Source organism: Monodelphis domestica, chromosome 3, assembly GCF_027887165.1.
Source record: "Monodelphis domestica isolate mMonDom1 chromosome 3, mMonDom1.pri, whole genome shotgun sequence".
Lineage (NCBI taxonomy): Eukaryota > Metazoa > Chordata > Mammalia > Didelphimorphia > Didelphidae > Monodelphis > Monodelphis domestica.
This window is the reverse complement of record NC_077229.1, coordinates 307,155,290-307,179,518: the sequence shown is the minus strand read 5'-3', so window position 1 is coordinate 307,179,518 and position 24,229 is coordinate 307,155,290. Positions and strand designations below refer to the sequence as shown.

The window sequence follows — 24,229 nt, the reverse complement described above, 5'->3', positions numbered from 1 at the left end:
GACAAACCCAAATTATAAATCTGATCCAGATCAAGCAATTCTTTTCATGGAATCTCTGTTGATCATCCCCTGTCTAGTTTGTATATGTTTGGATGTTATACCTCCCTTTTCTTTATTAGATCATGAGCTCCATGAGGACAGGGAACAGGTTTTTTCATTGTCATTTTTAAAATTTTTTGTGTTTTTCTATCCTCAACTCTTGTTTAGCACAATGCCTGACTTCAAATAGGCCCTTAGTAAATGCCTTCAAACAGAGAGAATTCTCCATGAGTTTGTTCCCACCTCCACCCCATAAAGATTATATCCATAAATGCTGACCCCTTCTAAAAGGGACTCTCTCACTTTGATATTTGTATCCCAAGGACTTAGCATAGTGTCAGCATGTAGTAAGTGCTTAATAAATGCTTTTGATTCATGGACTACTAGCAGAAACCACAGCAATCCTAAGAATAACATTAAACAATTATTTCCATTTTTTTCTAATGCCATTTTGTTCTAATAGTGTTGCAAACTTTGCTGTTATTAGCCTGTGTTATTCAAATGACCTGGCAGTGGTATCATTATATTGAATCAGTTCACTCCAGGTCCCTGCTATTCTTTTTTTTTTAATCCCTTATTTTCTGTCTTAGAGTCAATACAGCATATTGATTCCAAGGCAGTAGAGCGGTAATGGCTAGGCAAAGGAGTTAAGTGACTTCCTCAGGGTCACACAGCTAGGAAGTGTCTGAGGCCACTCTAGACTTTGCTCTCAATCCACTGAGCTACCCAGCTGCCCCCAAGATCCCTGCTCTTCTAAATTCCAGTTGTTTCCTCACACTATTGCCTACAAGATTCTCAAAAGCAACAGGAAAGTCTCAGGATTAGAAAGGAGTAAGAATTCAGGATTCAGAACTGTAGTGAGTTAAAAGTAAACGAAATAATGGGCGAGACAATTATTCTAGTCAGGAGGCGAAAGTAGGTTAACAGTAGGGAATGACATTTCATTCTTTATTGCAATATTAAATAAAATGTTTATTAAAATATAATAAATGCAAAATGTTATCTAAGATCCACTCAAAACTAAATTATACAATCTTTCATACCCTTCATTGTTTGCTTTAAACCTATACCTACCATTGACCCTGTAAGAATTAACACTTAAAAGTCAGATAATTCACATTATTAGCTATTAACACTTTAAAATGAGGCATTGTTAAAAGCCTAATTGTTTGCTGCGAATGTCCACATTAGTGGACTTTTGCCAGATCAAACAAAAATTGAAGATATTTGTCCAAATGAAAATTGGAACATACAGCTCAAATATACTAAATGAACATGTATGCTCTGGAAATAATAATTTTTATTATCTCCAAGTTGCAGGACAAAATTTTAATTATGACCCCTTTATATCAGGGGAAGCCATGTATTTGGGATTAAAAACCCATTGCTTTAACTAGTATAGTTAAAGACTATGGTTTGATACATTCTCTGCTCCAACTTTCCTAAAAACCAGAGAACACTTCTAATAACACTTTTCTAATTTCATGGTTCAATGCACAGTCAGTAAAGATTTAAATAATTCAGAAAGAAAGCCTATTCTGTTTCTTTATTACAAGTTTGAGTCAGGAAAATTCTTTGACATTTAATAGGTTTTTAACCCTTTTAATAACTTCTTATAATGAAATTTATTGGAAGTTGTTTTAAAGAAAGGGTTATTATCTTAGCATGAATAGCAGTCAGTAGTTTTTATGATTAGTTTTGAGACCTTGACCCTGCATGACTCAAAGGCCATAAAAGCATAAAGAGAGAGGAATGTTAATAGTAACAATATTAAGCATACACTCAGATATATGGAAACTGTATATGACTACATTCTTATCATTATTGGGACATGCTATAAAGTTTTGCAGACAAATATTTGAGTATTTAATTGTTTTAAAGGAGCTTAAGGTCACTTACAGAGACAGACATTTTAAAGGAACAGAAAGTGGTTTTAATTTTTCTAGACTGATTTTTCCAGGTTATTAACAACGTGCTTAATAGAAGAGGATTCTTTGCTTTTCTCCTATCTTGGTTTTATTTTGCTCTAGTGTTTCATATTATCTGGGGTTATTGGATGATTTCCATAATAATATACAAATGTAGAATTAAACTTTCCTTTAAGGCCCCAATAAATTGGCAGAAAATAATGTTATGTCCAGAGAAACTACTAACTATATATTCCCAATGTTGGATAGCGACGTAAAAATGCTCTTAAGATTTAGCATAGATGAATAAGTGTGTTTTTAATAACCAAAGAACTTTTTAAATGAACTCAACTTTTCATTTTTTCAGGCTGACATGAAACCTGATGATACTCCTTTTACTTGATCTCTCTATCTTCATTGTAACACTCTTGCCACTGAGAGGAGAGAAAAAAAGCACACTCAATTCTAAAGAATAAAAGCAAAAGGAATCTTTTTGAGCTGAATTGCTGAAAAAGTAAATTCAGAAACCTGGGGAAAATTCTAGCAGGCACATTACAGCTAGTATAGGACAAGTCTATGGGATGTACCAATGGGTGTATTACTAACTACCCAGCCAAGCCATTCTATTTGTTTCAGTTCACACAATCCTTTGAAAGTGCTTTGAAAATAAAGTGACACATTATGCAAGCACTTCTCTGGACATCAAAGCCAAGCAGATGTGAAGGGACATTAGCATATTTGAATACACATTTAAAGGGAGAGTTAGAGAGTCCAGTTGAGAACAAAGCAGTGCCCTGGGCATTTTGTAATGCAGATGCAAAAAATGGGATTTGTACAGCTGAAGTCCTTCCTGTCTATCACTCATAAATAAACCCGAATCAGCTTCATATACACTTCTTGCCAAATAATAAAGGGCTTTTGAGGAGCTACTCATTCAGACACCCTACACAACAGAGCTGGGACATGATGGAGTCACTGTCTCTGCCTAGCAGTGCTCCGATTGGCTAAGATATCCACATAGAATTCCTGACAGTCATTACATTGGAATTGTGGTAGATTCTCAGAAGCATTTAAGGGACAAATGTTGCCTGCTGTACATATGCACATTTCCCATTCATGAACCTAACCCATGAAGCATTTTCAAGGACACAAAGAAACACTATTTCAAGCTTGGTAATATGGAAGTTGATAGTTTAAAAATAACAGCAGGAGACAAATAGTGTTGAAATGAAGTAATCAGAGATGGTATAGCTCAATTGGAGTAAAAAGCATCTTTCCAGCTGCGAGGTTAAAAAGCATCACTATATGCCATCCTAGGCCTGGCCAGTCATGATGCAAAGGATACATTATATTCCATGTGCAAAGCATATGGAAGAAACATTTTTACTTGGAAAAAGCTATCTATAACTCCCTATTGGTCTCCCTTCCCAAGCTTGGGAAGGTTAAGCATGGGACTCATGAAGCTAGTTGCCACTAACATGTTCAGTTGGTCTGGTTAACTTCACCAGGTGGAAAAGTGCAATTCTGCTGCACCCCAATCCCAGATCCTCATTCCTACAGACATGCTCTTGGTCTGGTTCACAGTATGTGGAGAGCTCGCCAAAAGCCAGTTGGAAAAGTAACCCATATTCAGATCATTCATTCACTGACAAGAAGCATCCTGTTATGAAAAATATATACATTTTGGTGTATGGTCCAAAACTGTGATTTCTTGGTTATAGAGATCCTCCACTTGAGAAAAATACCTCCATTAATAATATAAATCACCCATTCTTCTCCAATTTGTAATCATAGATGAGAGGTACTGAAAAGTTAAGTGACTTCCTCTGGGTCATAAAGTTATTCCAAATCTTGCTGACTCTATGGGCCATCAATGTGGACTTCTACTCCCTCGGTTGTATTGATTTACATATAATATACATATATGTGTACATGCATGCAGTACTATACATAAAACATATGTCTATATATTACATAGAGCATCAATTATGACATTTTATTTTCACATTTATGTCTATACACGTGTATATGTGAACATATATGCATATGTATATTCTTTATAGCATATTTATGTGGATATCATATGTGTATGTGTACATGTGTGTGTGAATCTATACATAGGAAGAAAAAACAAAATGCAAGAGACTCAGGGACAGCTGGGTAGTTCAGTGGATTGAGAACCAGGCTTAGAGATAGGAGGTTCTAGGTTCAAACTTGGTCTCAGACACTTCCTAGCTATGTAATCCTAGGAAGGTCACTTAACCTCCATTGCCTAGCCCTTACCATTCTTCTGCCTTGGAAACAATACATAGTATTGATTCTATGGTGGAAGGTAAGGGTTTGAAAGAAAAATTTTTAACAAAATAAAACACAAGAGATTTATCCATTTGTAATACAATGCAAGAAATGGAAAAAAATATATTATTTCTTAAGCATATGGAATTCCTTTCTCAGGCCATCTAAGATTCAATTTGTAAATCACAGAAAATGGTCTGAGGCATGATATCCATAAGGCACTTTGCAAATCTTGAGGCCATGGTTAAATGTTACCTATTGTTATATAAAGCTTTCCTTAAAGCAGTGCTTAAAGGGAATCAATTCACGTGTTTTTGTCCCCATTTCGCAGACAAGGAAACTTGAGATTCAGAAATGTTAAATGATTTTTCCTATCATCATATAGCACCAGTAATTGAATGCACATCTCCTGACCAGGGCACCAAGACTTAACAATTACAATTACTACAACAAACTTTTTAATAAAAGGAAGGGTTGTGGTTTGTTTTTTTTTTGTTTGTGTTTTTTTTTTTTTTGCTATTCTGTACATTCAGTTTCTAAATAAAAAGCTTAGAATTGATCCCTGGCATCTTTGAGAATACAAAGAATTAACCAGAAATGGATGCAAACACATAAAACTTGGACACCTATCTAAGAGGATTATGAGTCCCAGTTCTAAGGAAAGATATGTGCAGTAGCCCCACAGAAGTAGTGCCCAGGGCCCAGGTGGCTGAAGGTGGCTAAATAATGAGTGTACTCTTTCTGGTCCTTCCTCTTACCATAACTTTGTATAATGTTGTATAAAGGATACAAAGAATTGTTGGGGAAACGTATCAAAAATCTGTGAGATTTTTGTACATGAATTTTGAAGCTTGCCAATGTAATTCTTCCTCTTATTCTCTGAACTTCCTAGGAACTATTTTGTATGCATTCAAATAAAATAGGAGAGAAAATAGATTGTAAAGAATGTCTAGGGCCATGCAGTATGGAACTCAGGTGGCTATGAGCATATGCTTTCTTCAAAAAGCTTTAATCTTTCCCAAGAGTACACAGTTCTAGAAAGTGATATTTCTATTGTGCAATTCTCCTATGAATTGTACTCCAAAGAGACCCTACTTTGCTATGCTAATTACTTTTACTTTGGCTATTTACACTGTTTAAAATACAAATATACCATTAGTGCAGAGAAATGGAATATGAATAATAACTCACATTTATTTAGTACTTTAAGGTTTTCAAAAAGCCCTTCCAGTGAAATATAGTCACAGTATTAGAGTTGACTTCTGAGACCATCTAACCCAACCTCTCCATACATCATGAAATCTGTCTATTACTTCCACCCAAAGGAGATTAGCCAGATTCCAAAGGCCTTCTGTGATGAGAAAGCCACTACCTCTCCAGCCCATTCAGCCCTTGGACAGCTCCAGTTGTTAGGAAATTCTTTTATACCCCTTCATGCATACTCTGGCTTTAATCTCCCTTCCCAGGTTTATTTCTCTTTACCTATTCTAAAACGTAATCCAGTCTCAGAATTCTATCTTCCATCTTTGTGTTATTCTCAGACTGTCCCTCATGCTGTAAATCCCTCCTTTCAAATTTTATAACTTAAGTCTTACTTTTCTCTAGGCTTAGCTCATGTGTCCCTTTCCTGTGAGGATCCCTGAGTGATTCCTCAATTCGTTAGTGCTGCCTTCCTCTTCCTCAAGTTATCTTTTATAGGTTTAACAGATTATGTGTTGTATCCTCTCTCTCTATCCATCCTATAGCAGGTGTAATATAAGTTTCTTGATGTAATATAAGTTTCTTGATTTGCTTTATATCTGCACTGGTACAGAACCGTATTCAAAGGAAGTCCTTTTTAAAAATACTGATCAGATTACACCATCACACACATACTATTTGATCCAATGACACTGGTTTCCTTGCTATTCTTCTAACTTCTAACTTCTAAGACACTCCATATCATCCATCTCTATGCCTTTACATTGGCTTCTCTCTGTTTTTGGGAAGCTCTCCATCTTTTCTTTTTTACTATAAGGTTCCTGGCCTCTCAAACCCTATCTCAAATCCCACCTTTCTGTAATATGATATTTTTTGTTCAACTTCCTCCCCCCCCCACCCTCTGCTCTCCACTTTTCAACCTTCTCTAAAATTACCTCCTATACTCTGAATATATCTATGTATATTATTATTTACACGCTGCCTTCTTCATTAGCATGGGAACTCTTTTAGAGTAGGATTGGTTTTATCTTTCTTAGGAGTCTTAGAGCCTAATTAGCAGAGTACCTGGAACATAGTAAGCTCTTATTCAATAAATGCATATGTCCAAAAAACTGTAAGAAAAAAGTAATAATTCATCAACTAACTTTCTGTAGCTGCTTTTTGTTTTTGAGTCTAACTACAGCAATGAATTAAAAGGCAACATAAAGCATTTAATTAAGAGTATCTAACAACTAGGAAGACCTCAGAGGTCATCTAGTCCTACTTATACCTGAACAGGAATTTCCTCTACAATACCAAAAAGAAGGAACTCTCCTTGAGGATCTCTCCTGTCAAGAAACTGTATATTACTTTCTACCCCTGTAGACATGTGTCTAGCTCTAGTTTCTAAGGAATTTTTCCTTAAATGGAGATTAAATCAGCCTCTCAGCAACCTCAGCCCGTTCAAACCAACTTCATTCAACTCAATAGTCATTAAGTACCTATCATTTGCAGGGCATTGTTCCTCCCAGTTTTGCCTTTCAATACCAAGCCAAAAAATCTAATCCATTTTCCACAAATCACCTTTTCAGATTCTTGAGATGGTTACTGTGGCCCCTTCTCTCTTCCATCCTAAATCACATCAGCCTCTGCCCATTGAGCATGGTTCTTAGTATGATCACTATCCTTGTCTTTACTCAAAATGTACTCCAGCTTTTCAATTCCTTCTTAAAGTGGGGCTATAACTATAACCTAAAACTATAAATGGTGTTCTTGATGTAGTCTGACCAGGATAGGAGCAGTAATAATAATACTTATAAAACTCTTATAAAATTATACATATATACGTATCTGTCTTATACTAAGCCTCTGCTATGTGCCAGTGCTAGTAATACAAATAAAGGCAAAGATCAGTTCCCATTCTCAAGGAGTTCATGATCTAAAAAGATGCAAACAACTATGTAAAAATAAGATAGAGTCAGGATAAACTAGAGATAAACAATAGAGGAAAGACTCTAGCATTAAGTACCAAGAAAGGCTTCTTGCAGAAGATAGGACTTTAGGTGAGACATGAAATAAGGGAAGGCAGGAGGAAGAGATGGGGAAAGAGAGAAATAAGTTGAAGATTTATGATCATTTATCATTATGCAATTTTCCTCAACATTGTGTCCCCCACAAATTTGATAAATAATATCTTCTTTAATAGAAAATGCTAAATGTGACAAATTTTTAAGAAAAATCTTTGTACTCCAGTAGAATTTCACTTCAGGTAAGTCTAGATATTCAGCTAATTCAAAATAGAAATTTAGTTGTCCTAAAGAGGAAGCATGGAATAGTGGGAAGAGTTCTGGGTTTAGACTCAAAGGTACTAGGTTCAATTTTTGACTCTGACACATATTCTATGTGAAGTTAAGTAAATTCTTTAAACTTCATGAGCCTCAGTTTACCCAATTAGCAAAATAAGAAGATGGACTAGATGATCTTTCAGGTATATTTCAGCTCCATGTCTATACAGTTCAAGAAATTTATATGAAATATGATGGCAATTTCCTATATTTCAATAATGAAGACTTTTCTCTAGTTTGAACAAAAAATTAGCAAGTATTTTTAGAATGAATTTTGGAAAATAATAAAATTTGATTATTCTATCACTGAATGTGATATACACTTATATATTAATTTATTTCACTGACAAAAATATATAATCGATTTGAGTATTTTTTATAAATCAACATTTACATTCTTCTCATAGATATTCAGAGAGCATTATTTCTCTGTAAAATGAAATTGTTTTGCCTTTCCAACCTAATTTATCATGCGAAGCTGAAAAGACTACCAATAGCAGGGATCAAGAAGTCCCCCTTAGATGATAGGCGAGACATACATTCAAGAGCATGTTCAGAAGGGGCTAGGATAAGCTCCCTCCACCGTTTAACTCCAACAGGGTCCCGCAGTAGCCCTGGGGATAGCACTCAACAATGTTCAGTGTCAAACGATGACAGACAGGGGTAAATGGAAGGGCTTCAGAGATTCCTCACTTTCTCTTGTTTTTGCTGCAACTGGCATACTTCCAGGCCTTGCCTGCTAACACCACATAAAGCAGCAGCTGGTGAGTAACATTAGCAAATAAGGCCTCGGGGCTACCCATGTTCCAGCTCTCCATTCACCAACTGCTATTCAGTGAAACAGCTGGATCAGAAGAGATACAGCCAAGAAGTAGTTAGAGTTTTATGTGTACAACTGTTTTGATATAGATTGTCTGCTAGCGGCAGAGATAATGATAGCTTTCAAGGCTCATATGTTGGATTGGGAGGGATGCTGATATTTGAAAGAAAGAAGGAAACACAAAATCACTAAAGATTTTTAAAAACATGCAGTTAAAAAAATAACACTAAAACTTAGCTCTTTACTCACCATGGTCCTTTCCATGTGCACAAATCAGTTTATTCAGCACATTGTAGTTATACAACATAATGCAACAATTTTGATTCCATAGATTTCCCCCCCATAAATTAAAATAGGCAATGCTTACTCCCAAATAAGTTCCCAAATAATACTTTTTTTCAGAAAAGCAAACCCAACCTAGTAACATTTGTATTTTAAATAAAAAGTGAATTTCTCACCAACTATTAAAATGTTGAAAATTCAGTGAAAACTGAAAACAAAACAACCACTCAATGAAATGTGTACAAAAGGTATGTCTCTATTTGCCCAGTGTTTATCATCTCTCAATTTTGAGCTCCTCTTAACAGTAGAACTATTTGAGTTTGGAGAAAAGACATATGTAGGGATATCCAAGAAATGCTTACTTATTAGGTCATGAGAAGAACCTAAACTAGGTTCTGCATCCTGCAGTTTGATTAACTAGTTTCACCTGAACTTACTTCTTTTTACCAGTGTGGAAGATTTCAGAGTACTAAATCTTCATCTTCATCTTCTGTACTGGATTCAGTGCTACATGTTGAATCTTGACCTGGGTTCAAGTCTTGAATCTGTGCACACATAACTTCTGGTCACCTTAGGCAGCTCCCTAGGATATTTTTTTTTACAAAGTCATAAATGGGTCGCAATTTGCTATGTGAAAAGGAGTTCCCAAACTCAAAGTCTCTTATACATAAAAAAAATCATAGATCCTTCTTATCCTCAGATATTCTTACCAATCACTGTATTATTCCGTATTAGAATTTGTAGAAAGGGATGTCTGTTGCTCAAAAAATGGCCAGATTATGGTATATAAATATAATTTGATACATAAACATAAGTAATTATGTATAATAAGATGGTATATGACTGTAAATATAATTTTACATTGCATTAGGAATGCAGAAAGGGACATTTTTAGAGAATCCTGGGGAAGACTTGAATGAACTAATGCAGAATATACCGTAACAACATTGTAGAGATAAACAATCTTGAAAGAGTTTAAAGTCTACTCAGTACTTGTTAAGGGTAAATTTAGGGGTTGAGAATGAATATATTATATTAGTGGTCACCAGGGATTTAAATTCAATCCCAATGAAATACTCAAGTCAGTATGGGATTTTATGGTGTTTATTTACAATAGAAGGAAGAAATTAAGAAGAAGGAGAAGAGGGAAAGGGTAGAAGATCTGCTCCGGCCTCGCCTAAGCCAAGGAGAGTTCAGATGCCTCAGCCAAGGGGCCTTTTCAAAAGATTGAATCTAGCTCGGCTTCCAGCTGTGAGGCCTCCTCCAAGATGAGGGGCCTCCTTGGAGGATAGTGCCTTCAGAAGATCAAGGAAAAGGGGAGTCAGCCTTCTCACTCACCAAGTTCAATTTAGGGAAACCACCTCACCTAGACCACATTACAGAGCTCCTCCCAGTAAATTCCAATGCCAAGTCTGCCAGAGCTTGCAAGCACACCAAACACCACCAAAAGCTCCCAATGCCACCAAGAGAACCCTCACAGGAAGTGTTGTGAATTATATAGGCAGTTCTTTACATCACTTCTTGTGTCTCACATGTACCAATGGTGTCTTAAACATGGCTTAGGACAGCCCAGCGGGTCAGTCAGTTGTTTCTGATTTGTCACTTGCTAGCACATGCTGGCCATAGGTCTTCCTCTCTCACACTTAATCCTTAAGTGGGGGTGTATACATTCCTGGTTGCTAAAATTCTAAAGACTAAGCAGGGTGGAGTAAATCTAAAATTCACAGTACAATGACCATAATTCCAAAGGACTAATGACAATTTATGCTAGATTCTACTGAGAATAAAGATTATTTATCCTTACAGATAGCTGGTACATTTAGGATACCAAATGAAACATTTTTAGACCTGGAAATGTGATTTTTTTTTGTTTGGTTATGCATATTTATTAGAATAGTACTGCATTTCTTTTTTTTCTTCAGAATTGGAGGAAAAGAAAGCATATGCTTAAGTGAGAAACACAGTAAAACAGAAAATAAGACAATAAAATAACAAAAATGAATTTGTAGAAATCACAGTTTGGACTCTAAGGAAGCATGGAGATATCTTGCCTACAAAAAGCCTCATTTCTCTTCCCCAAATGGAGGGAAAGATTGAGACATTCCAATACAACATAAATATAAAAATAAGATGAAGGCTTTTAGCCAAGAGAATTATAAAATTTCTTACATTTGTGAAAAAAACACAAATAAGACAATAGTCTACGTACAAGATACCTTGAGACATAAAAGGTAGCAGAAATTGGCTTTCAAGAGTTATAAAGACAAAGGAATAAAACACAGAACAAGACATTTGAGTTTCTGCATATGTAAAATCAAATGAAATAATCCTAATGGAATAAGTTACTTATTCTACCTGCCAAATAGAATATATCTCTATCTGTTGTGCTATCTATCTTAAAGCTACATGACAGAAGCAGATGAAAATCAGGCAACCAATTAAAAGGAATGAATTATAGTTATCTAAGAAAGCTACAACAAGATTGACAGAGTAGAAAAGGATGCACTGAGGTTCTAACTTCTTGCAAGTATGGAACCTAAGGATAATTTTTCAGTAGGCTGCACAGAGTTTGCCATGTTTGTATTTCTGCCACACTGAAGTTACTGTTATCTGTGTTCAAAGTTCAGGCTAGTCTTACTCTCTTTAAAAAAAAAAAAGAGGATTAAAGGGGCTCAAGAGATGCCCATATGAGATAGTGATGTTATCTGTTAAATAACAAATATGGGACTTTTTCTGAGGAGGATGGAGCTAGACATAATCAGATGAAAGAGGGAATGATGATGTGGATCTGTGGATGCTGGATGAATCATCACCTTGGAGGACTAGAAGAGTCAAGTAATTAGTGGTAGTTAGTTACTCTTTTCTAAGGGGTACTGAAGCAGCTATTTGCTAACATTATAATAAGAACAATATAGGTCTCTTGCCTTTGTGGATTCTGTATTCAATATGTTGGTCAGTCAATCTATTTGTGACAGGTGAAAAATAAAATAACTGAGGAAACAAAGGATCAAGCTTTTGAGCATATTAATTTATTAAACAATACATATCAGCGTTACCTACAAAAAGCCTCATTTCTCTTCCCCAAATGGAGGGAAAGATTGAGACATTCAAATACAACATAAACATAAAAATAAGATGAAGGCTTTTAGCCAAGAGAATTATAAAATTACTTGCATATATCAGTGTTACATATTAGGATCAGGCCTCTTCATCTTTGGCACTGGACCCCAAATACAGGGAGAGACAGATTTTTATGCATTAAATAATAGATTTATAATGTATTTATAAAATTTCTACTGTTTGCCAACCCTGGTTATAGAAATTCACTATGAAAGGCAAAAGAGGGACATTATTATAACAATATCAAGATTTATTCCCTCAAAAGCACAGATTGACCCAACATACCAAAATAGGGAAAACACTCCATTAACTCTATTTCATTCCAGGTATGCATCATGTCTGACAGCCAATCATGTAGTAAAGTTCCACATTATTCACAGGGTATCAAAAGCTAGGCTTAGGATTAACTGTTCAAAAAGGAAATAGCACCACAGGAAACTTTATCAATCTTACCCAATATTTTACTCATTTTCCCCTTAGAAATCTTTCAAGGTAATAGAGTCTCCAAACACTAAATAGAACATAAGACCAAGATTTTTTTTTTTCTGAGCATTTTACAAAGACAAAAACATAGAGAAATGATGAAGCAGAAAAAGTTAGTGCATACAATTTTCTAAAACTTGCAGCCGTTGAAAGTTTCTTCTTTAGAACAAATTTGTGACTCATTTGGACTTTTATATATTTTAGCATTCTTTGAAAGTTCTAGCTTTTAGTCACCTCTCAACTCTCATATGAGAAGCTACACCTTTCTCCGGGCCAATATACTTCTCTAAGATTTGAAACCATAGAGAGTAGCTGTAGCTAGAGTATAGAAAGAATAATTCTATAGAAATGCCCAAAATCTTAAAGAAAGAGGGGTTGTCTAAAAAGTCCATTGTGAATGCACTAAGAACTCGTCAACCAATTTTGGTTTTTAACAGACATATACAAAATATGAAAGTAAGTATGTATAATGAATGCTATGTCCAGAAGTAATTTATGGTTCTGTAATCAAAGGATTTGGTGCATAAAAACTTTTAATAACCTCATATCAACAGTGATCTTTGGAAGATCATTTTAAATGGCAAAGGTATCATAGAACTATAGTTGGGAAAATTTTAATCTAATTTGTAAGAGGCTTAAATCTTCTAAAAATAGTCCAACAAGCTTAATTTTGATTCCTAGAAAGGGAAAAAAGCATTCAAAATGTGGGACGTTTAGGGCCTTCTAGAAAAAGAAGTATTGATCACAAAAAGTGAATATAGCTTTACCAGAAACATATCATGCCAAATTAAGATTATTTCTTCTCTCTAAACAGACTGACTAAACTAGTAATTCTAAAAATGATATGATTATAATTTACCTATGTTTAGCAAAACACTTGATAGTTTCTCATTTTATTTTTGTAGACAAGATGGAGAGATATGAACTAGATAGTGGTCTAATTAATTGGGTATGTAACTTGTTGAATGACTAGACTCAAAAAATAATCACTAATGGTTCAATTGGTAAGGAAGTCTCATGGTTGGCCTCAGTAATTTGGGCTTGGCTTGGTGCTTTCACATTTTTACCAGTGATTTAGATGATCTAGATAGCATTCTCTTTGAAAAATTACCTTATATTTACAAGATTAGAAGTTCTTGGATAAAAAGAGTTCATCAAAAAGTTCTGTTAATTTCAATAAACTACAAGGTTAATATGAGTCAACAGTGTAATATATGGAGGCTAAAAATATTAATGCAATTTTAGGCTGCATTAAATAATACAGTGTCCACATTCAGGGAGATTTTACCTCACTGTCATCTGTCTTTATTAGATCAAATATGGAGGGGGTTTTTGCTTGGTTATAGAAGTCACATTATAAAAAAGACTATTGATTAATTTGATAAGTGCCAGAGAATGGCTTCAGGTTCATATAACAGGAAGATCAATTGAAGGAACTGGAGACATTTGGCTTAGAGAAGACTTTGGGAGTATATAATAGCTGTCTTAAAGCATTTATTTCAGTCATCTATCACCATGCATTTAATATATACCTTCTATGTGGCAGGCCCTATGCTAAATGCTGAGGATACTTCTACAAAGAATAAAATACTCCCTACTTGCGAATATGCTGGTCCTGAGTCAGGAAGACCTAGATTCAAATACGAACTCAGGCACTAGCTGTGTCATCATGGACATGTAACTTAACCTGTTTGTTGCTTCTATTTCCTCATCTGTAAAATGAGGGTGTTGATAACACCTATCTTGCAGAGTTGTGAGGATCAATTTAAGTAATATTTGTAAAGCACTTAGCAGAGAGCCTGCACAGAGTAGGCACTATATAAATATCTGTTATCATCATCACCATCTATTGTTATTATTACTACTATTTATGTATATTATTTATATATAGCATAAATGGAAAGTGAATAAATGTGAATATACAAGACAGCTTAAGAGGGAGTATAGTAGTAATGCCTTATGAAAGATAATCATTTGTGTGTTTTAAATTGAATGTTATGGCCATTAAATGAGTGGTAGCTGTCAGTAAAATATAACATGGTTCCTTTTATACTATTTGTATTTTACCGAAAGTACCTTCATTTAGTCAACGTCTCATGATGATGACAAATTGTCAAGCTTTAAGATATACTCTCCAAGGTAGCAAATGATTGCTTTCAGACTATAAATGTAAGCAGAACTTGCATTAATGAATTTCCCAATTATTAGCTAGTGATTGGTTTGGAATTGCACTGTGCATATACATGCACATACACTCCCCTCTGTGTGCTTACATACATGATAATATGATTTCTGAAGAAAAGACTATGTAAACCTATACACAATTTCATAATCTGAAGAGTCTATCACTGATGGCAATAACCCACCCTCAGCATGTCTGAATTCATTGATATATGTACTAATATAAACTTTGCACCCTGCACACATATTTAAAATACTCCTTGATTTGTTGCTTTAATTTGCCACTGTTTACAGGGCCTGACATCTGGCTTATTAGACTAAAGATCAAAGTTTTTAAAGAGCACCTCATCCTTGATTACTGCACTGACCTCATCCATAACTACACATACAGTTCTTTCCCTTTTTAGAACTCCAGAACTCTGTTCTTTTCAGTGGAGTGAAAGAATGCAGCCTTCTGAAAATGCAAGATGTTTCCGAAATGCCTGATCAACTTAACTCAATTCTACAAATCAACAAGCATTTTAAAATATTTTATTGATGACTTCTATTTTCATATCATCTTCATTTTCAAAATTATATCTTTCCTTCCAGTGGGTGAGCCATTCTTTATGAGAAAAAAATAATTGAAAAAATCAATACAACAAAACTGATCAGCACATTAAACAAATCTGACAGTTTATGTAATGTTCCACACTGTACCATTTCTACAAGAAAAATATATTTTCTCATGTGTTCTCCAGAGCCAGCTTTGGCATTTGAAATTCAACTTCATTTTTTTCCCTTTCATGTAATTTTTTCCATTTATATTATTGTAGTTACTGTGTATATTGTTTTCTGGGGTCTGCTTACTTCATTCTGCATTAGTTCATATAAGTCTTCCCATGCTTTTCTAAATTTTTCATATTAAACTTTTCTTCTGGTAATGTAATATTCTAGTACATTCTGATACCATATTGTCTTTAGCCATTGCCAATCAATAGGCTTTTACTTTCAACAAGCATGTATTAAGTACTTTCTTTATGCCAGAAGCTATCCTAAACATTGGGGATACAAAAATGAGGCAGTGTCTGCCCTCAAATAGCAATCAAAGTTATACTGTGAGGATCAATTAAATCCCCACAAAAGTGGCACCCCTTGAGTGGAGCATTGAAAAATGGCTTCCAAAAGCAGAGGGGAGAAGGAAGAGCATTCTACATGTGGTGTAAAAAGGCATAGAATTCAATGCATGGAGATTAGCAAGTAGACTAATTTGCCTAGAACTTGGAATTATAGAAAAGAAGACTGGATTCAGACTATGAAAATCTGTAAATGCCAAAGGAATTGTATTTTAATTCAAAGGCAATAGGGACCCTCATAAAACTCCATGAACAAGGGATTTGCATGATATGATTTGCATTTTTGAGGAGGAAAAAAAAGACAAAGCAAAAGGGAGATGTAGAATCCATTGACATTCTTTCATCCAAGACTTTCATCTTTTTTCCAAGAGTCCAGAAGACCCGCACTCACTTATTCTTACAGGCACATACTAGCTCTGTGACCTCTCACTCCCCTGGCAGCACTCCAAAGACTAAATAGCAGAATTTGCTGATCTGCCTTATAGAAACTTCTGGCAGTTTCCTCTGTGAGTTCTCTTTAGCCAGTGATTCAAATGGCCAGTCCCTCCCTCCCCAGCCCCCAAAGAATGGATTTGTACCTGTAGCTATGTCTGTTTGTGGGCATATACATGCATGGGGATTTTTTTAATGACACGTGGCTTCCATTAGTATAGGGACACCCCAGTATGGAAATGTGTGCATCCATGTGCATATGTAGATAGATATAGGTATCTGTTTGAACCTGTGATCTCACCGGGGCAGATCAACAATTCTTCTATCATTTCCAGGCTTAGAATATTGTGGAGATGAGTTACTTAACTGAATACCCCAGTACTTGCTACTTTAGGGAAGTCGACAGTCGTCCAAGGCTAGGCAGAGGAGTAGGCATAGGTCTGCAGTGGTAAAGAAGGTTCCTGGTCAGGAGTAACAAAATCAGAAGTCTAGTGAAGTATACGTTTAATATAAATACAAATACATGCATATATATATATATATGCATATATATATATATATATATATATATAATGGTAACATGGTACTGATCTCAAAGCCATGAAGATCTGATTCAGAAAGTCCTCCTTCAAATACACACTAACACATGCTGGCCATGTGACTGTAGACAGTCAGTCAAAAACATTTACTAAGGCAGGGATAGGTAATCAGGATTAAGTGACTTGCCCAGGGTCACACAGCCAATAAGAGTCTGAGACTAGATTTGTACTTAGGTCTTCCTGACTCCAGATCCAGATCTCTATCCACTGAGCCATGTAGCTGCCTGCCAGGGAAATAGAGGTTAAGGGACTTAGCCAGGGTCACACAGCTAGTAAATATCTGAGACCTGATTTAAATTCAGGTCCAGCCTCTATCCACTTTGCTGCATACCAGCACAAACACTCTCTCTCTGTCTCTCTCTTTTTCCCTTTCTGTCTCTCTCACTCTATCTCTTTGTGTGTGTCTCTCTGTCTTTGGCTCTGTCTCTCTCTCTGTCTGTCTGTCTCTCTCTATCTCTCTTTCTCCCCCCCTCCCTGCCTCACCCCCCTCTCTCTCTAGGTCTAACCCATATTCATACAAATGCACATATCTAGATATTGTCTATCTGCATGTGTATACATATATAATGGATCCATGTTCTGTTAAGTGAAGATGAACTGATGTGATCCTTAATAATAATAATAATAATAATAATAAAACAATTTTAATAAGAAATAAAAGCTCATTTGTAATAAGAGAATACTTCACAGAAGAGTGGTTCTCTGTGACACATGTTAAAAGGATGCTTGGATTATGGGAGAAAGTTGATTCATGCTTAGAAAGCACTTCCCATAAAGCCTAGAGACAGAAAGAGAGACTGAAAAGGAGAAGAGAGGGGGACAGGGAAGAATACACAGCAAAGAAGAAAACAAGTATAACCGGATTTGAGCTAGGTAGGCAGCCAGGATGGTAAGTTAGGTAAGAGAAGTTTGATGGAATCAATCACACTGACCAGAAACCTCATGGTGAAGAGTTTAACTCTAAATTGACAGTAACAGCAGATAGCCTGAGCTTCCTTCTACGGGTTAAAATAGACCTAACCAGTTCAGTGAAATAACCTAAATAGTATGGATAAAAAGGCTATAGTCAAAATGCATGCAGTTATGTTCAGTTAATTATACTTCACCATGTTTTCCTGATAGAGTAGCATTTATAGACTCATAATTACTGTCAAATTCAAACTCACCATGTAGAATTTTATAACTATATCAATTTCATTTTTCAATTCGCCAAAGTCATTTTTAACCTTCAAACCTCTTCCTATCCATCTTTGCCCTTTCTCCTTGCTCTCTTCCTTACCCTTTTAGTCTCTTTCCCCTTATACATGAGATTAAAACCATACTAGTAAGAGAAACTGAGTCGCCTCTATCAGCATTTCAAAATGTTCTCCATTACAGAGAATTTGAGAATGCTGGAGGAACAGTAAGTGAAATCCTCTGTCCCCCCCTCCTGTACTGGTATATCTGACCTCTGGATAAGTTAAGAGCTTCATCCTCCAATGCTTTTAATTCTAATCCTTGCAGAGTCTGAATTCATTGCTTGAATTAAAAGAGTGGGTCTCATTAATGCTAAAAAGCAGTGACCCAGATAGCACAATGGATTAATATGGTGACCTTGTAACTTTAAAGCTTTACTTTCAAATATGACTATTCAGTCCAATCACTTCAATAGTCAATTAATCAATCAGTCAACCTGAGGCCGTAAGTGTTATGAATCTAGAAGTTATTATGTCATATGAGCCAGTTCTAGCCTATATAGGATTCAACCAAGGACTATATTGTATTCATTCAGGAGTCCTCTAAATTCTTTCTGAAATGAGCTAGGAATGATAAACAGAATTTAATGAATAGATGTGTCTGCTGTAATCGGTAATAATTGTTTAATTTTTTCAAGAGCTCTCATAAGCATCAATATTTTGAAACATACACCATGCAACACTATTGGTGATATGTGCCTACATTTCATTAACATGGAAAGAATATAAAATTTAATTAATTAGATCATGAGTAGCAGAATGTAACTGTTCACTTATGAAATGCCTTTTTCTTTTTGGTTGTTACTTAACAAAACCATTTTGCTGATTTAAACTCTCGGGATTTTTTTATTCTAGAAATAATGTATAGATTAGCAGGGTATCCTGCAGCCTAAAGAAAGCAAAACACTTTTTGCTAGCAACATGTTTGTGGAAAATTATTCCTTTCCAATTTTCCTTTTATAGATGCAAGATATACGGAATACAGAAGGAGCTCAATATAGTTCTCACCCTCAGATGGCAGCCATGAGACCAAGGGTTCAGCCTGCAGATATTAGGCAGCCAGGAATGATGCAGCATGGTCAGCTGACTACCATTAATCAATCACAGCTCAGTGCACAGCTCGGTTTGAATATGGCGGGAAACAATGTTCCCCATAACTCACCATCTCCACCTGGAAGCAAGTCTGCAACTCCTTCACCATCCAGCTCAGTCCATGAAGATGAAGGGGATGATACAGCTAAGGTATGATGAGGTTATTTCTTAGGAGCTGCTGAATAAGATAAGTCATTTATAAGTATCACTAAACTGGGGTAGGCAAAAGTTGGGAATATAAGTGGGGGACACAGCAAGTTGCATGAGAAAGCACATACTGAAATGACTAAACAGTTTGCTTCCCCAAAACTTTTTTGCAGTCTCCCATTCATCCTTTAAAAGAAAACAATTAACAACAATGATGATAACAGCAATAAAAAGTACAGAGGTTTTAAAGCTAAAATAAATTCTGTACATAGTCTAAGATTTGCAAAAGAATAATGAAAGGTTACCTTTTTAGGAATCAACTTTTTAAAAAAACACAAGAATATATGTCTTTATTTTCTAAAGATATTATAATCTTTATTATAATATAAGAATTATAATATAAGAATGCTTACCAAGTGAATATAGAATTTTATGGCTGGAATCAATCACAGAATATGAAAGAGACTGCAGAAATCATCTAAGGCAATCCTTACTTAAATAAGAAATCCCATCCAAAACATACCCAACAAGAGGCCCTCCAGAATCTACTATTTTTCAAGGCAACTGATTTCACCTTTCCATAGCTCTCACTGCTCAGAATCATTTCCTGACAAAGGCAAAAATATATCTCTAGCATCTTCCACTTATGGTTTCTAGATCTCTCTGGGGCCAAGTCGAATGCATTTAATCCCTCTTCCACATGACAACCTCTCAAATACTCCAACATTGTAATCATATGCTACTCCTCAAGTTTTCTCTTCTCAAGGCCAAATATTGGCTTCCTTAAGACCATTCTCATATAGCATAATCTCGGGGCCCTTTACCATCCTGGTTGTCCTCCCTTAGAAATCCTACCTTATCAATACCCTTCTCAAAATGTGATTCCCAGAATTTTACATAATATTCAACTTGTAGTACGACTAGGGCAGAATATAAAAGAATTCTCACCTCCCTATGGATTCTGTGCTTCTCTTAATGCAACCCAAAACCACATTAGCTTTTTGTATTGCCATATTGATTTCATCTGTTGCCTCTTCTTTAGCTTATAGACCACTAAAAGTCCCAAAACTCTTGTAGACAAACTATTTATCTTGTGCTTTTGAAGTTGATAGTGTCTTTGAAATATAAAACTATAAATTACATCTTGTTATTTTTGGCCTAGCTTTCTAACTAGGAAGGGAAGTCTGACTTTGTGTGTTCACTATCCCAGTTTTGTATCATGAGAAGCTTTGAAAAGCATGCCATTGTTTTTAGTCATTGATAAATTTGTTTTTTAAAAAGCATAGCAGGAAACAAGCTCCAAAGGACATTTAACTAGAATCTTCTTACATGTTGATACTGGAATATTAATGACCAGTCTTTACATAGCAATTCAAACAATCTGGAAACATCTAATGGTCCACTGTCATCTATCCCATATCTCTCCATCAAAAACCACATGAGGGACTTAATCATATTCTTAGTAAAAAATATTCATTAATTATGTCTTAAGCCCTTCAAAGTCCTCTTCTGACCTATCTTTGTATTATTTCATATTATTTCCCCTCACACATATTATGTTCCACACCTGGTCTCCATTCTCTACAGGCTAACCCTTCTGATAGAAATGTACTTACTCATTTCTGCCTCTTGAAATCCCTGGCTCAGCCTAACTTTTTCTTTCTATATGAAGCCTTACTTGATCCCCCTAGATATTCCTCCTTTTTCTGTCCCCAGGTAATCATTGTGGATTTACTTTGTGCATATTTTGTTTACATATCTACATGCCTATTGTTTCCTTCAGTAAAATGCAGATTCCCTGAGAGCAAGGACAATTTTCTTGTTATCTTTGTATGCATTCTTATGTTGGATTAATAAATACTTATTTAATTTTTTTATTTTAATAACAAATTTCCACATGTTTTCCAAAGATATGTGATCCATATTGTCTCCCTCCCTTCTTCCCTTCCCCCTCCAGTAGCTTACAAGCAAGTCAATCTGGATTATCCATTAAATACTCATTTAATTGATAGGAATATAATTGAATTATAGAATACCTCTGACCTTTTTCTCTTGAACCCTTTTCTCTAAAGAAATTAAGATGGTTCTTGGTGAAGCCATGCTAGCTCCTTCTGATCACAGCTTCTTTTTCTAAAATATTCCCTAACCATCTCTTATTGCTTATTTTTGGATATTCTAGTATTCTCCCGAAATTGAAGTCAAGCTCACAGTCCTAAAATTTAAAAATTCTACTGTCTTTTTTTTAGAGTAAGAATAACATTTTCACTTTCATCCAGATTTCTTCCAGAAATCAGAGACAATATGCTAGCAATAGTCAACATTATGGTGTGTTCCTTTATTCCATATCGCAGACAATTACCCTATAAAATGTGTTTCAAACCAACCTCATTTCTCAGTGCCTTCACCAGTATACTATTACCAAGACCTATCACAAAGTTTCCAAATGCTGCTATAAAATCATTCTACTTGACATTGTGTTTTCATGAAACCATTAAATGACATTCAGTGAGAATAGGCCTATATGTTTATAGACATTTCCAGCTTCTCTAGGGACATGCACTTAATGAATGCTTTTTTGAATGATTGGCATTTTGATACCCATGGTACAGTTTCTTTGACAGTTCTCCAATTGTTTTGCTGTTCAAGTAGAGATAAAAGTAAGTAGAGATTAATATAAAGTATTAAAAACTTTAGAATATAGGGCTTTGTAATATAACCATAAGTATACAATCATGTATAAAAAGAAAATTCCATTTTTATAATTTCTGATTTCTTCCCTTTTGTCAGTAAGATAGGATATATATTAGAATGGAGGAGCCAAATGTATAATCCGCAAATCAGATAATCTTCTATTTGGGGATATAGACAATGCAAAGTCTTAAATTATGGATTTAGCACCCTAAATAAGTTTATTAAACAATGTGGAAAAATCTGAGGCATCTCTCCAACAAATGTGCATGTAAGCCCAAATGAAACTCAAAAGTATCCTTGTTTGTTTTTTTCCTTAATTATGTCAAAGAGCCGATTCCCCATGGATAATTCACATCCCCTTACAAATTAGCTTCACTGAAAAAAGTATTGGTCTTACCTTTGCTCATCTGTGCATATTTGGCACAAGGAAGGGTTCTGATCTGGGCCCAGGGGATAAAAGGAAAAGAGATAAGAGTTAGGTTATACATGAAAGTAATGGAACTAAACAAAAAATTGAATAAATAAAACATTCACAAGGAAAAAAAGTATCATATTACAATATGATAACAATTACCTCCTTAAAGACCAACGTACATATTTCTTTTAGGTTTTTAATCCTTACCTTCACTTTTTCTAGAACTGTAAATATTTATAAAATTCATAAAATCTGAAAAACATTTTTACTACCATATTTGTCTATTCTTCTACTAATATAAAAATGCATTTGCATATCTTTTTCTCCACTGGCATTGCCACATGTCTGTCAAACCTATGTAGTTTTCTGACTCATGTTTCTATTCTCAATTAAATTTATGCTTTTGCCCCAATTGTACATAGTTGTTCACCTCCTTTCCCTGCTTAAAATTCACCAGCCCAAGGTTCTGCAGAAAACATATAAGCTTTCTTCTGGTCAAACCAGAATTCTTCCTTTATTAGCTGACTTGAGATTGATATATGTTACTGTATTATAGCCACTTTAGTTAAAGATGTAATTTAATCCACCAGTTAGAACTTGGCCACCAAGAATATTGAAGAGAGACCCCAATGCTATAAACCTTGCCTTTCCTCAAAGTAATTTTTCTTCCCCTTGAGAAGTTCTACATTTTAAGAAAAGGATTTCTTTTGAAAGGCCCACTGGCCTCAGATAATCTTCGTGGATAATTATGTACAAGAAGTCCATTTTTAAAGATTAAAAGGAATTGTTGTAGCAAAATGGGCACAGTGTAAGTAAAATAAATATCACCTTCCATTATAGTGCCTAACACACCTTTCTGATTGTTATGAAGCTGTCTCAGTTGCTTAGGTCATAAACTAGATATATTTCTAGGCACCATTACAGAAAAGCATATGGACTGAACAAAACTAAGACCATGTGCTAGATGCTTATTTTTAAAAACATATAATTCAGTTCTCATAATGCAAATAATGTTTTAGGAAACTGAAAAATTGCTGGCATCGGAAGCCTATTCTTTTGGCAGTGTATTTCCTTTTATCAATTGCCAGGTTAAAGATCTTTCAAAATCCTTGTGTTTCTAGGCTTTCATAGAGCTTTATCATTTACACAAAGGAACTTGTTCAATGGATGTCCAGAGAACAGGAATCTGAATTTTCTAAACTATCCTTTATGTGTGTGTATATATATATACACATACATATATATATATAGCAAGGCAGCATAGAATATTGGATAGAGAGCTAGCCTCAGAACCAGGAAGATTAGTTTGCAATTCCTGCCTCTGACACCTACAGATATTAGTCACTTAACCTCTCAGGGCCTCAGACAGCTCTCTCTCAAATGATACCATATAGGGCAGATGCTGTTCCTACCAAGAATACCCCTTCTACTAATTAAATTAGAGATATAAACAAACAAACAAACAAAACCCAAAAAAACAAAACACTAAAGCTATAGCTTTCCTTTCAATCAGCTAGCCACCTATATGCTCCTCTAAATTGAAAGGCACTTCCCATCTACAACTCAAACAGACAGATGGGGTCTGAGGAGGAGTTGGTGGGATTGTAGGTACAACAGTGGACTTGGAATCAGAAAAGTCGGGCTTCCAGTCTTGTCTCACGTGCTTACCAGCTCTGTGTCCTAGGAAGTCAAAGTCTTTATTGTCTCAGTTTTTAGAGTCAATGACCTCTAAGTTCCCTTTCTGTAGCTTTAGAACACTTCCCTTTCAATAATTCCCTATATATGAGTTTTAAAAAAATAGTAATACTATTTATGTGACATTTTGAATCCTTTTTTTCCCCATTGACATTTC

The 24,229-nt window shown here is 35.2% G+C and overlaps 1 protein-coding gene across 2 annotated transcripts in view; it reads left to right on the top strand.

The window, feature by feature from the left end:
• TOX (thymocyte selection associated high mobility group box) overlaps nt 1-24,229 on the top strand; it is a 370,502-nt gene that overhangs the window by 289,500 nt on the left and 56,773 nt on the right. For both annotated transcript variants that reach the window (XM_001368349.5, XM_056823952.1), the window contains one exon: nt 18,996-19,274. In XM_001368349.5, coding sequence (XP_001368386.1) covers nt 18,996-19,274 — 279 coding nt within the window. The remainder of the gene's footprint in view (nt 1-18,995; nt 19,275-24,229) is intronic.